The sequence below is a fragment of the Furipterus horrens genome, unplaced genomic scaffold (assembly GCF_987537825.1).
Source record: "Furipterus horrens unplaced genomic scaffold, mFurHor1.1.pri manual_scaffold_3, whole genome shotgun sequence".
In the NCBI taxonomy this organism is placed as follows: domain Eukaryota; kingdom Metazoa; phylum Chordata; class Mammalia; order Chiroptera; family Furipteridae; genus Furipterus; species Furipterus horrens.
Window position 1 is genome coordinate 26,963,074 of NW_028327173.1, and position 13,245 is coordinate 26,976,318.

Here is a 13,245-nt window from a genome sequence, read left to right on the forward strand (position 1 = left end):
ACGGAGCCCTTGAGATCCTTTTGCTGATTCTAATGTTTTCTGTCCAGCATCAGCAGGGGAGTATAGAGGTGACCGCTTAGGATAAATACCTGGAGCCTCCAGCTGCCTGCTGAGGAAACAGATGGAGCTCACGATGGGAGGTGTTCCTTGAAAGTCTTGACATTAAAAGGTCCAGACTCTGGATTTTGGTACCATATGTTCCCTGGGTTCCTGAGGGGGAGGACACGCATCCAACTGTGACTCCTTCTTTTAGTTCCCGGCAGTGTCCGCATCGAAGTGGACAAGCCCAGTCTGGACTCTCTGCCTTGTGGGCTAAGGCAAGAGAATCCCCCAGAAGGGGGTGCAGAGGTCATCATGCTGCAGCAGCTCCTGATCACCCTGTCCACCGAGGCCAGCACCTGGGTGAAGCTGCACCATCCAAGGAAGTCCAAGGAGGCTGCGCCCCTGTGGGAACATGTGACTAAGACATTTGAAAGAGAAGGTGAGAATAGACTAATGGGTGGGAGGGAGGAAGAGCAACATCCTCTAGTGTGAGGAAGAAGGTAGACACCTCAGCAGAAGCATCTCTTGGAGTGACAGTTGGATACAAGGTCTCTGGAGTTCTTGATTATGGCTCCTGGCCTGGGATTTTCCTGAATACTGGTGGTCACTTCAACCTAAAACCAATATTTCAGTGTCATGATTGTGTTATTTCTTTTTATATTTTTATCTTCTCTATAGGCACATGGGTGGGGTGGACTTGCTTGATTTTCCTTATTTTACAGCGAGGAAATGTGAATCAAATGAGAGACCTGGCCAGGCAGTTGGTGGCTAGATCAGAAGTAGAAGGCAGCAGGGAGAGGATGAGGTAAGCCTGGAGTATCTCATGCTGTAATGCAAGGAAGAGCTCAAAGACTAATGGACTGTTAGTTCTCAGATGGATACAAGGGCCAGATTCAAGCGGATTCCTCTGGACAAACGTGGGACAGTTTAAGTGTCCAAATTGATTGTAACACCTTGGATAAATAAAATTCCACAAGTCCATGATGACATTTAAAATAGAGAAAGAAGGGGGAAAACCTCATTTGCCAACATTGGTAGTGATTAATACACTGATTGCTTACTTTGAAAATAGATTCTTATGGAAATGAAGGATGCATTTGCCTTGCTTTTTAGATCATTTCCAGTTGTTGAGAGGAAGCTCTTTACAGAAAACACCTGCCAATAATAAATGTAGATGGAATAATAGAATATTTTACTATGTATGAAATAATTGAAAGGTTGATGGGGAACAAGATATTGACATGGTGTCGAAGTATCATCCCCACCTATTACTTACTCAATGTCAAGAAAAGTACATACTTTTCCAAGGTCTGGTAATCAGATCTTAACCAAGTGTCCCAATCATGAGATGACCTGGCATTTTTTGCCTTCTGGTTAATGCAATATAAAGCACATGGCACACCCATGAAGTAGTCCTGTCAAAAGTGTTTAACCTGATCCTAAATTAAGCTTAAAGGCTGAACTTCTGGATTAAAGAAAATACAGGGGATAGAGAAATAAGGATTCAGACAGACTGTTCTGCTCTCTAAAAAAGCTAAAGCTAAGGAAAAGGAGGAAATACTGTTCTACGGTAAGAGAGACTAGAAATAATAAGTACCTCGAATGTGTGAACCTTGATTGACTCCTGGTTTGGAAAGAATCCAGAATAAATAGGAGTTTGGTGACAGCTGAGGAAATCTCAATATGGACTCAATAGCTAGATGATACTATGGAAATATTGTTAATTTTGTCAGGTGTGATAAATGGTACTGTGGTTATGCAGGAGAAGATTCTTATAGGAAGTATTTGGGGATGAAATATCACAATGTCTGTAACTCTAAAATCATCCAGAAAAAATATAGGTGAAGGCAATATAGCAAATGTTAACCATTGTTGAATGTAGGTGCTGGATAAATGGGTCCAATATTTGTCATAAAAAGTTGGGAAAAAATAAAATAAGGACACCAGTTCGATTCACAGTCAGGGCTCAACTGGGCCAGGTCCCCAGTTGGGGGCATGTGAGAAGCAACCACACTTTGATATTTCTCTCCCTTTCTCCCTTCTCCTATCTCTAAAAATAAATAAAATCTTTAAAAAAATTGTTTCCTTAAAAAGAAATACAAGGACAATAATTCATGTGCCTTCATTCCTAGTTCATATGTATTTTTTAACTTTTGATTTTTAGAGAGGGGGAAGGGAAGGAGAAAGAGAGGGCGAGAAGCATTGATGTGAGAGAGAAACATCAATTGGTTGCATTCCATATGCACCCCAGGAGACCAAACTTGCAACCCAGGCATGTACCCCAACCAGGAATTGAACCAGCAACCTTTCAGTTCATGGACGACACCCACCCAACTGAGCCATGCCAGCCAGGGCCTAGTTCATATTTTTAATACCTCAAATTCAGTCAGTATGTCTTGAATTCTAGCAACCTGGCAGGGTGTTATACTTAACATTGGAGTAGATGGGGAAAAAAAATGAACCAGATATAGTTTCTACCCATATACTCACAATAGTACTCAATTGAGGGAGATTATTATGAAAATAAAGTTAATAGGAGAGTGAGATTAGATACCAGAGTAGAGATAAAAACGAAGCCTTTGTGGAGTACAGAGAGAGGATGCTTTTTCTCATTCAGTGTGTCTGAGAAAACATGACTTGAACTGGTCCAGAAGGATACCTCAGTAGGACTTGGGAGAAAGTCCTGAGGTGGGTGCTGTCCAGGTGCATTCAGAGAAAGGTGAATCAGACAATGTGGGTGGCTGTGTCCAGCGGATGAAGGATGGTGTTTAGAGGGAGATAATACTCAGAGAAGCAGCTTTGGGCTGGTTGTGGAGGATCTTGCAGTCCGTGGTAAAGTGTTTGAATTTTTTTTTCTTGTTAGTGGGAAGCCTTTGAGGACATTTGAACAGAGGACTGGCCTGGTAGGTCTCTGCTTTTGGACCGGCATTGACATTGGGAAATGTTAATCCCCAAAACAATGCACTGCAGCCCCTCCTCATTGATGAGGCTCCAGTCTGCTCTTGAGTCATTCTAAATGACCCTTTTTGTATTGAGAGAGGAGCCATGTTCAGCAGGTCTGCAGGCAACTTTTCTGTTCAGGGATTTGGGGGAGATGTAAACCTCATGGCTCTTGCCTTCCCCAGCTCTGCTACCTCAGGATACTGATGAGACCCAGGGAGAACATTCAAAGGATGAAGGGACCTCTGGAGCCCGGACAGCAGAGTCCCAGGTGGGTTGGTAGTCCCTGTCACTTTCTTGAAATTGTTCTTCATATTTTAAGAGCCCTGGACTTTGATTTTCTTGATTAGCCTTCCTGACTTGGATGTCCTTAGCCTGTTCAAAACCAGGCTGCATCACTGATTTCACTGGTAATATTTCCCCACCAGTAGTAACCTTCCTCAGGAACCCTCTTGTTTTTAGCAGACCTGTAGCCAGTTACCCAACACATTTAAAAATCATGCTGGTGTGTGTATGTGTATGTGTGTGTGCCTGCGTGTGAAGTATGTAATGTAATGCCCTTAAACCATCTGGGGAAAAGAAAAACACTGAAACATTTTAAGCAGCATTTAAAAGTGAACAGAACCAGGTTCTGATATTCTTGGAGATGTATACACTTCATTAATGACTTTTAAGAGAGGCTTTTTGGTCATATCCAGGAGCAAAATTACAGCTGAAAAGAGAAATGAATAGAGAAGCTACTGGCAGGTCACAAAGGGCACAAACTAAATAGGCTGAGCAGCAAAGGAAGGAAAACTTCTAAGAGCAGTTCAACAGTGTCCATGTCTCATAAATGAGCTAATCAGAAAACCAATGGCACTGGCAAAGTTCTATGCTACCAAACCCCAGAAGCATAGAGAAATACAAGAAAATTATAGAGTAATTAGAGAAAACCAATTTAAAAGGAAATCTTAGTAGAGAACAGGAGTTTTAAAGCAGGGTGCTCTTAGCTTCCAAAATCACATGGTACAGGGTTTGGCCCCATACCTTTAACCCACCCTCAATGTCAGCCGAAGAGTCCTGACACGCATTCTAGAATTTATAATTACACAAAAAGCATTAACATAGTATTGTTACTTAAGGAATTTTTTATTATCTCAGTTTTCTGGCTTCTGGGTTCTCTTTGCATTTGGGAATTTTTTTTTTTTTAAATAACTCACATGGTTATTTAATTTGTGTAGATCGTACATAACAGGCTATTGTAGTTCACAGTACAGTGTCTGCTTCCATCAAGGGTTCTTCTTTACTAGGTGGAATTCCTGTTCCTCTAGAAACATGCAATTCTCACACACTTTTCTTGTTAACAGAAATATCCAGCTAAGGGTGTTTCACCCAAGCTGAAATGTTCTCATTTTCACAATTTTTCCAGTCCAGCAGTGGTCCCTGTCTTTCTCTTGTGGCCTTAGCGCCTTTGAACTTTCCACTTTCTCAAATATTCCTGATCTTTGTTGTCCTTAATCTGAATTACAACACAATACTCTGTGACCTTCTTTAATATTTCATGAGTATTTTGACTTCTCATCAGAGAAGGAAAACTCTGACTCCAAAAAACCTCCGCTGCCTTGCGGCATACCTCTTCAGGGGAAAGGCTAAGGGAGTAAACCCCGACAGAAAATCCGGAGCCGGAGTCCCTAAGGCGGTTTGACGTTGTAGTCAACACCGGCAACTCCTGCGGCGCACCTGAAGCCAAGCTGTATTGACTCCGTCTTTCCCTTGGACCCTTCAGCTGCGAAGAGAGGGGGGGTCTGCTGCATGGGCAACAGCAGACCCTCCATATCACCCTGCCCAGGCTCTGTAGCTTCAGCTTCACTGGAGAGGACACTCCAGCATCATCGCAAGATGTCGATTCAACACGGGAGGAGACAGATACCGTGTCACTCCCGAGTCGGACTGCACAGCCATTCTCGGCGGTGCAGATAGACTCTTAAGAAGCTACACCATCGTCTCTCGAGACGGACGGCTGCCAACGAACGAATCAACGATTTTGACTTCTGCCAAATTGTAACCTGCAAAAGAAAACTTACATGCTCTTAGCATTGTTTTGTAACCTCCAGCAGAGGATCAGCCAAAGGGTGTCCAGAACTTGAATAGAATCTTAGCATTAGACAAGGTCAGAACCATTTCCTGAACTCAGGTTGAAAAGGACCATATTTGATTTTCTAGGAACTGTTAACTTTCAAGGACATATCTGTGGGCTTCACCCAGGAGGAGTGGGCACAACTGGCCCCTGCTCACCAGAACCTGTATCGGGAGGTGATGCTGGAGAACTACGGGAACCTGGTCTCCGTGGGTAAGGATGGGCTCCCCTTGTCACTAGAACCTGCCTGTTGGAAGTAAGTCTTTATCTGTAAGTTAAGTATTGTGCTTGGGCTTCGAGGCCTCTGTTAGAGGTTTCTTTCCAAATACTGAGTCAGGATTGCTGTGTTCTTTTATGTCCTGGTCTTTCTACTCTACCCTTCAGACGGCCTGAATACCAAACAACTCTCTAGATTCTTGGGATAGATTTTTGACCTCAAAACATATAGTCTTTTCTTCTCCATGAGCAGGGTATCAGCTTCCCAAACCTGCTGTGATTTCCCAGTTGGAGAAAGGAGAAGAACCATGGGTGATTGAGAGAGATATTACAGAACATCCAAGTTCAGGTAAGAGCAAGGCGATGGGGCCTTTGTCATGTCTGCCAAAGTTCTGCTCAGTAGCTTCTCAGGCTGTGGGGAAAAGTGGAGGCCACCTGGGTGGAACCCACAAGAAACCCGATTGCCACTGTTAACCCCCTTTCCTGCACTTGCCTCTTTTCATTAGCTTCTCTGGAGTCAGAGGAAGAGATGCCTTTCCTGGCAGGGTTAGCCTTCTTCACCACATCTCCTGACCTGATTTTCATGATTTTCTTGCTTTCTCCAGCATCCCAAACCATACCCTGATCATAGTTTCTTTCTGTTGCACTTTCAGATAGCCATGGATCTTCCTTCATTAAATACAGCACCCTTCACTGGCTTCCCATGTCATTTGATTGTGGATTTCACTCTCTCTCATGATTCCATTTAAAATTGTTCCTAAATCTTATCCTGTGATCATAGCTTTAATTCTGATTCTCTTTTTAACTTGTGTAGTTTAACTTTTTATTTCAGATAATTTGTGACTCTTGGCAAAATCACCACAGAATTTTTTCTTGCAAAATCCAGTGGCTTATAATAGTCTTCTTCAAAATCTAAAAACAGTAATAATGACAGCTATTTACCAAGCTGGCCTCTGTGAGTCCTGTGCCCCCTTTAGCCTCATCTTACAAATGAGGAAAAGAAAGCTCATAAGTTAAGAAATGTCACTTAGCTACTACTTCGTAGAGTCAGTATTTGAATCCCTGGTTTGTATTCTTACGGCATTATTCTACACTGCAGCATTAGGTTATAGAGACCTCACCACTTTTTTCATATCCTTTCTTCCTCCAACTAGTTTAATAATTTTTGTCTCCTGTATCTCTCTCATTGCTTTTCCAGTGCTTCTCATCAATATCCTTTTTAATATAGATGTATCATTTCCTCCTTCATTAGGATAGACTAAACTACCATAGCAAATTGACTCTAAAATTTGGCTCAAGTAGAATAGGAATTTCTTGCTTATAGACTGGTCTGGGGGAACTGTTTAGTTCAATGGACAGTTCTTTTTCACCTGGAAAATCTGGAGCTGATATTTCTTCCTCATGGTGGCTTCACAATCCCTTAGATCCCCCTCATCATCTAAATTTAGCCAGCAGTAGAATAAGCTCATTTGGGAGTTTCTAATGGCCCAGCCTATAGCAGTTCACATGACTTTCACTCTCATTCGCTTAACGAGGAGATCTTTGTCATTTCACTCAATCAAATTCAAGGACAAGTGGGAAGTACAGTGTGTTAAAAATAAAAGAAGGAGAACAGTTTTCCGTGAACGGCCAGCAGTCTCTGCCACAGCCCCTGAGGAGCCTCTGTCTTCTCCGTGGTGATTCTGTTTCTTCACAAACTTCCACAGAAGCACTCTGCTGGTTCCAACTGTCCCTTTGATATTGATATTCTCCATATTTTCCTCTTGAACTTATACATCTGTATGAACTCTATTCCCACATGTCCCTGGTATTTAGGACATCTTGTGTAGGTGCACTATTGTCACTTCGAACCCAGTATGTCCAAAAATAGAAGCCATCTTCGCTCCCAAACAGGTTTCTCATCCTGACTCCTCCTGTTCTTTCTGTCTCATGATCATATCAGCAAGAATGTATCATGTTTTATACTCTTTTCCCCTCAGTCCCCATAGCTTCTCCTTTGATATTGCCTATTAGCTCCACTTTACTTCGTCTCTCTCTTGAGGCAATGCTAAGTATATCTCATGCCAATTACTATGAGTTCCAGTTGCATTTGATGTCTTATTTTCTTTCTCTGAGTCATTTTGAATCTTACTGCCAGATTTGACCACTTGAGATATGACATTCATCTTGTTTTTACTTTAAAAAGAAAGTTAAATGATTCGCTATTTCCTGTAGTAAGTAGTCTAAACATCTCCACTTGCTTTGTAAGTTCACTCCAAAATTTATCCAGCTGTTACTGAACACATTGTATGTGCTATTATTAAAGTGAGGTTGAAAATCCTATGGACTGTGTTCCTGCTGTGAACAAGAAATACTGGTGTTTTCGGATGGCAGGGTCCAGGATGGATGGATGGGATTGGAAAGAGAGTAAAAATCAGAGAAACTCCCTCATCCAAAAACGCGTCATCTGCACTATTGATAGAATATATATTCTCTGTCCTTTAAGGATTTAGTTTATATTTTGGGACAAATGAAGATCATTTCCCACCTCTTATATAGGCAAAAATTATGAAGATTGATTAAAAATCCAGTGAGGGTGCAGAGAAAGTTACCCACATTCACTGAGAGCACACATATCCATGGCCCAATAATTCCTCTTTAGTACATTCTATAAAATACTGACAGGAGCGTACACAGTGTATTTAGTATAAGTGAAAGTGAAAAGTTGGAGACACCCTAATTATTTTTAAGTAGGGAAAAGTCAAATTATGGTATGTCCTCAAAGTGGAATGCAATGCAGTTAAAAAAATGAAATAAATCTAAATGTACAGACATGGAAGGGGCCCATAAGATATAGATAAATTAAAAAAACAGAACAAAATAGATACAGAACTATATGTATACCATGATCTATTTTTTGTGCAAATGTATATTTACAACCATATATACATAAATGCAAGGGTTCACATACACATATTGTTAGGAAATGCTGAACAGATGCATTCCAAAATCCTAAGAGGCTAGAGAGAATGGGGATAAGATTGAGAGAGGCTATCCATTTCTAGTGAATACATTCCTATATATTTAATGTTTTAAATTAATGTATAGCCCTGGTAGGTGTGGCTCAGTAGATTGAGCATTGGCCTGTGAACCAGAGGGTCGCCAGTTCGATTCCCAGTCAAGGCACATGCCTGGGTTGCAGGCCAGGTCCCCAGTTGGGGGTGCATGAGAGGCAACCACACACTGATGTTTCTTTCCCTTTCTTCCTCTCTAAAAATAAATAAAATATTTAAAAAATAAAGTAAATAAGTTAATGTATAAAAAGTACATACTTATATTTCTCAGTAAAGAAAATTTTGTCATAGAAATATGAGCTTGAGATGATAATGGTATTAGAATCCTGTCTCCTTTAATCTTATCACTTGATATTTGCCCTTAAAACAACGCTCTCTTTTTATTTCATTTCCTCTTGCAATTCACATGGATGAACTCTCCCAATTTCTTTTTTTAAGATTTACTTATTTGTTTATTTTTAAAGAGAGGAGAAGGGATGGTGAAAGAGAAACATCAGTCAGTTGCCTCTCACAGGTGCCCCAATGGGGACCAGGCCTCCAACCTATGAATGTGCCCTGACCAGGAATTGAACCAGCAACTTTTTGCTCTGCAGAACAATACAGGACAACGCCCAACCAACTGAGCCACTCAGTTGGTTCAGGGCTCTCCCAATTTCTTAAAGTCACCTTATATACTTTTAATATCTTCCTTTGATCACTTCCTCACTTCCTTTCATATTAGCTTTCTAGGTGGCAGGATCACAGCTGAAGACAGTCCAGGCTTCCTGTACCTGGTATATGTTATTGTTATTCCTTCCTGTTCTCACTATAGCCATTTATTTTTGAAAATTCAGTGAATATGAGTCATTTGTATTTTTGGATTTCTTTCAGACTTGGAGAGTAAAATGGAAACCAAAGAGCTAACCTTAAAGAATAACATTTTGTGGGAAGAATTACACCATGACCTGATGACGGAAAGGTCCACAAGAGGAAGCACCTTGTATTCCAAATTTAGAAAAGTTTCCAAATGTGATAAGTTAGATAATCACCAGGACAACCAGGGAATGAGTGAGGAGCAAATTCCCTTGATCCACAGGAAAATGCTCACTCAGGAGATAGACCAAGAATCTAACAGATTTGAGAAAAGTATTAATGTGAGCTCAAAAGATATTCCAGGACCAGCAGGTTCTCCAAGAAAAAGAGACCATAAATATGATATATCTTGGAAGAGAAGTAGATACAATTTAGATTTGATTAATCATTCAAGGAGTTATACAAGAATGAAAACCTTTGAGTGTAATATTTGTGAAAAAATCTTCAAACAGCTCATTCACCTTACAGAACACATGAGAATTCACACCGGAGAGAAACCTTTCAGATGTAAAGAATGTGGGAAAGCCTTTAGCCAAAGTTCATCCCTTATTCCACATCAGAGAATCCATACTGGTGAGAAACCCTATGAGTGCAAGGAATGTGGGAAAACCTTCAGATATCCATCATCTCTTACTCAACATGTTAGAATCCATACTGGGGAGAAGCCCTATGAATGTGATGTGTGTGAGAAAGCATTCAGCCAGAGCATTGGGCTGATCCAGCATCTGAGAACTCATGTGAGAGAGAAACCTTTTACATGCAAAGACTGTGGAAAAGCATTTTTCCAGATTAGACACCTTAGGCAGCATGAGATTATTCATACTGGTGTGAAACCCTATATTTGTAATGTATGTAGTAAAACCTTCAGCCATAGCACATACCTGACTCAACACCAGAGAACTCATACTGGGGAAAGACCATATAAATGCAAGGAATGTGGGAAAGCATTTAGCCAAAGAATACATCTTTCCATTCATCAAAGAGTACACACTGGAGTGAAACCTTATGAATGCAATCATTGTGGGAAAGCCTTTAGGCATGATTCATCCTTTGCTAAACATCAGAGAATTCATACTGGAGAAAAACCTTATGATTGTAATGAGTGTGGGAAAGCCTTCAGCTGTAGTTCATCACTTATTAGACATTGTAAAACACATTTGAGAAATACCTTCAGCAATGACATGTGAAATACGTTCAATATCAAAGAATCCTCATATTGGAACAAAATCCTCTAAATTAGTGGTTTTCTGACTTTTGAATTCCAAAAACCAGTAATTTTTTATTGGTTTGATCCAATGTTACAGCTGTTAGTTTTGTCATATTAAATGAAACCACCTATTAGCATTATTTCAGAAAAGAAAAGGCATTTTAATATTTAAAAATATAGGAAGGATATAATAAGGAACAGACCTTTACATTGAATTAAATCAGCTTTATGAAAACCTTCCAAATTTGTTTTAACTTTTCTCATTCCACTATGAGTCAGTCAAAACTTAATCATGGCAGGTCAATAATCCGTGGACTGGCTTTTGAGAATCACTGTTTTAAATATACTTTAATGAATCAGAATGAAATGTAATATAACCTTTTTACTATACTTATATGGCTAGAAGAGGTAAAAATGAAAACATTGGTTGGCTCACTTTTGAGAAATAATGTTAAATGAAACTTTCTAAAATTAACAGATAACCTACTCTACATGCTTATGTATTTTTAATGATTTCTTATAGAGAATTAGCAAACTTTTTTTGTAATGGGCCAGACAGTAAATATGTTATGTGTTGTGGGCCGTAAGGCCTCTGTCAGAATTACTCAACTCCACTATTAGTGAAAAAGCACCCAGAGACAATACATAAATTGGGTGTCCCGATCTTGGCACTGGTATTCTGGGTCAGATGCTTTGTTATGGGCAGCTGTCCTGTGAGCTGTGCATGTTTAGCAGTATCACTACAAGATGCCAGTACTAGATGCCAATAGTCCCCCACCAGAGTGACAACCAGAAAGGTCTCCAGACATTGTTAGAAGTCCCTAGGGGTCAAGATTGTCCCTACATGAGAACTCACATATCTGAATGTTCCAATAAATTTAAGAAACAGGTGTTGGGTTGCATTTTGCCCAAGGCTATAGTTGCCTCTCCTATATATAGAATGTAAATGGCTAATAATGGCAAGGAACTCATTTAATGTCAAATTAGTGTGTTTATGCCATAACTCCTATCTCCTTATCAGTTCCTTTGATATTTTGTTGCAAGAATTTTTTTTTATATAGTTTCTATTTTATTTTATTTTATTTTATTTTATTTTTCAGATTTAATGTGTTTTATTGATTAAAATATTACATTGCAAGAATTTTTTAAAAAATCACATTATGGAGATATTTATACAGACTTCAATCTGTAATGATGCTTTTTTTTTTTTTTTTTTTTTTTTTTGAGAAAGAGAAAAACATTGATTTGTTGTTCCACCTATTTACAAATTCACTGGTTGACTCTTGTTTGTAGCCTGACCAGGGATCAAACCCACAACCTTAGTGTATAGGGGTGGTGCTCTAACCAACTGAGCTAACTGGCCAGGGCCAATGATGCTTTCTTTTGTTCATCCATAAGTACTTAGGAAGGTATGTCTAAAACAACTGCAGTGCCATTATTACACCTAAAACGATTGGACCATAATTCTTTAATACATATTGATGACTTTTTGAAGATATATTGAAATTGGTGGCTGCCATTTCAATTTTTTTTTTAACTTTCCCTTTGATAAGTATACAGTATTAGATTTGAAAATGTCCTTTTTGTTAATTGGTAGGGACTTTGAGATAGCCCCCAGAACAACACATCTAGGGACCCACCAAAGAGGCCGTATTGAGAGGCAAGTATGAGAGAGGAAAAGCAGGGATTGACTCATAGTACTTTACTGCATTTAGTAGATGCTGTATCCTTCCAAACATAATTGGAGGTAGGTCAAGTTCAACTTCTTATTCTTACCTAGCAGAACAATTCAATTGCCCGAGCACTGTAAGTGTGAACTTACAAAGCAAAACTGTAAAACTAGAATATCTAATATCTCTAGATTTTTGTTACTACATTTAATTTTTTAAAACTGGCCTCAGATTCTTAAGTCCTTATATGGGCCAGAGGAGAGAGGGGTATGCACTGTTTCTTACATATGTCCTACCATGCTTCTGTGGTCTTAGATTTCCTAAGAATTTTAGTTCCTCTGATTGCTCCTTTTAGTGAAAGGCATGACTATCACTTTTCTCTGTCGATAGTCCCTCCCTCAGTGATCTCATATAGTCTTATGTCCTAAGATATCATCTCTGTTTAACTGCCAGATTTGTGTCTCTAGCCCACACCTACCTCATGAACTCCAGCCTTGTTCCTGATGTTGGGTCCTTGCAGTAGCTGTTCCTTCAGATGTCCTACACCCTTACCTCCTCATTTTTAGTCAGATGTTGCCTTTTCACTGAAGACTATCCAGACCATATTACTTAAAGTTGCAAACTGTTCCTTACTGCCCCCCCAACTGCAAATACTAGATATTTTATCTATTTACTATGCTTATTCACTATTGTTTTCCCCTACTAGTATTTAAGCTCCATGAGGGTAGGTATCTGGTTTTGGGTTGTTGTTTTTTTAACAAGTGCCTGCAACAGGGCCTGGCACACAGTTGGGACTCAGTATTTGATTGTTTTCATTTGAACTGAATTGAATTATGTATCCACATTGACAACAGAAAAAAGTTATCCCTATACCTAGAGTTTATAGGTGAGATCTTTTTGTTTCCTTTTTAAATTGTATGTACATATTTATTTATTTATTGTCCATCAATATATATCTTTTTTCATCACCTCCAGTACCACTACCTAGTCCAATCCATGATATTCTCTCACTTGGATTATTGCACACTTGCAAACCCACAGTTCATTCTCCAGATAGCACCCAAATGATTTTTTAATATGTAAGATTACCTTGCTTTTCAGTTCAAAACCCTCAAGGGCTTCCCAGTTCTCTCAGAATAGATCCAATGT

At 39.6% G+C, this 13,245-nt stretch overlaps 1 protein-coding gene across 1 annotated transcript; it reads left to right on the plus strand.

Moving 5' to 3' along the window:
- The first annotated feature begins 265 nt into the window (after window positions 1-265).
- ZFP69B (ZFP69 zinc finger protein B) lies at window positions 266-10,406 on the plus strand. Its single transcript, XM_090269192.1, has 5 exons — window positions 266-481; window positions 3,168-3,253; window positions 5,185-5,311; window positions 5,568-5,663; window positions 9,238-10,406. The coding sequence occupies exons 1-5, from the start codon at window positions 355-357 to the stop codon at window positions 10,404-10,406; spliced, it is 1,605 nt and encodes a 534-aa protein (XP_090125318.1). The 5' UTR covers window positions 266-354.
- Window positions 10,407-13,245: the final 2,839 nt, after the last annotated feature.

Bases quoted from the DNA above. Each gene is read 5' to 3' on its own strand.
- ZFP69B (XM_090269192.1), top strand. From the start codon at position 355: ATGCTGCAGCAGCTCCTGATCACCCTGTCCACCGAGGCCAGCACCTGG. The intron at 482-3,167 runs GTGAGAATAGAC...TGCCTTCCCCAG, and splicing joins TAAGACATTTGAAAGAGAAG to CTCTGCTACCTCAGGATACT. The intron at 3,254-5,184 runs GTGGGTTGGTAG...TTGATTTTCTAG, and splicing joins CCCGGACAGCAGAGTCCCAG to GAACTGTTAACTTTCAAGGA.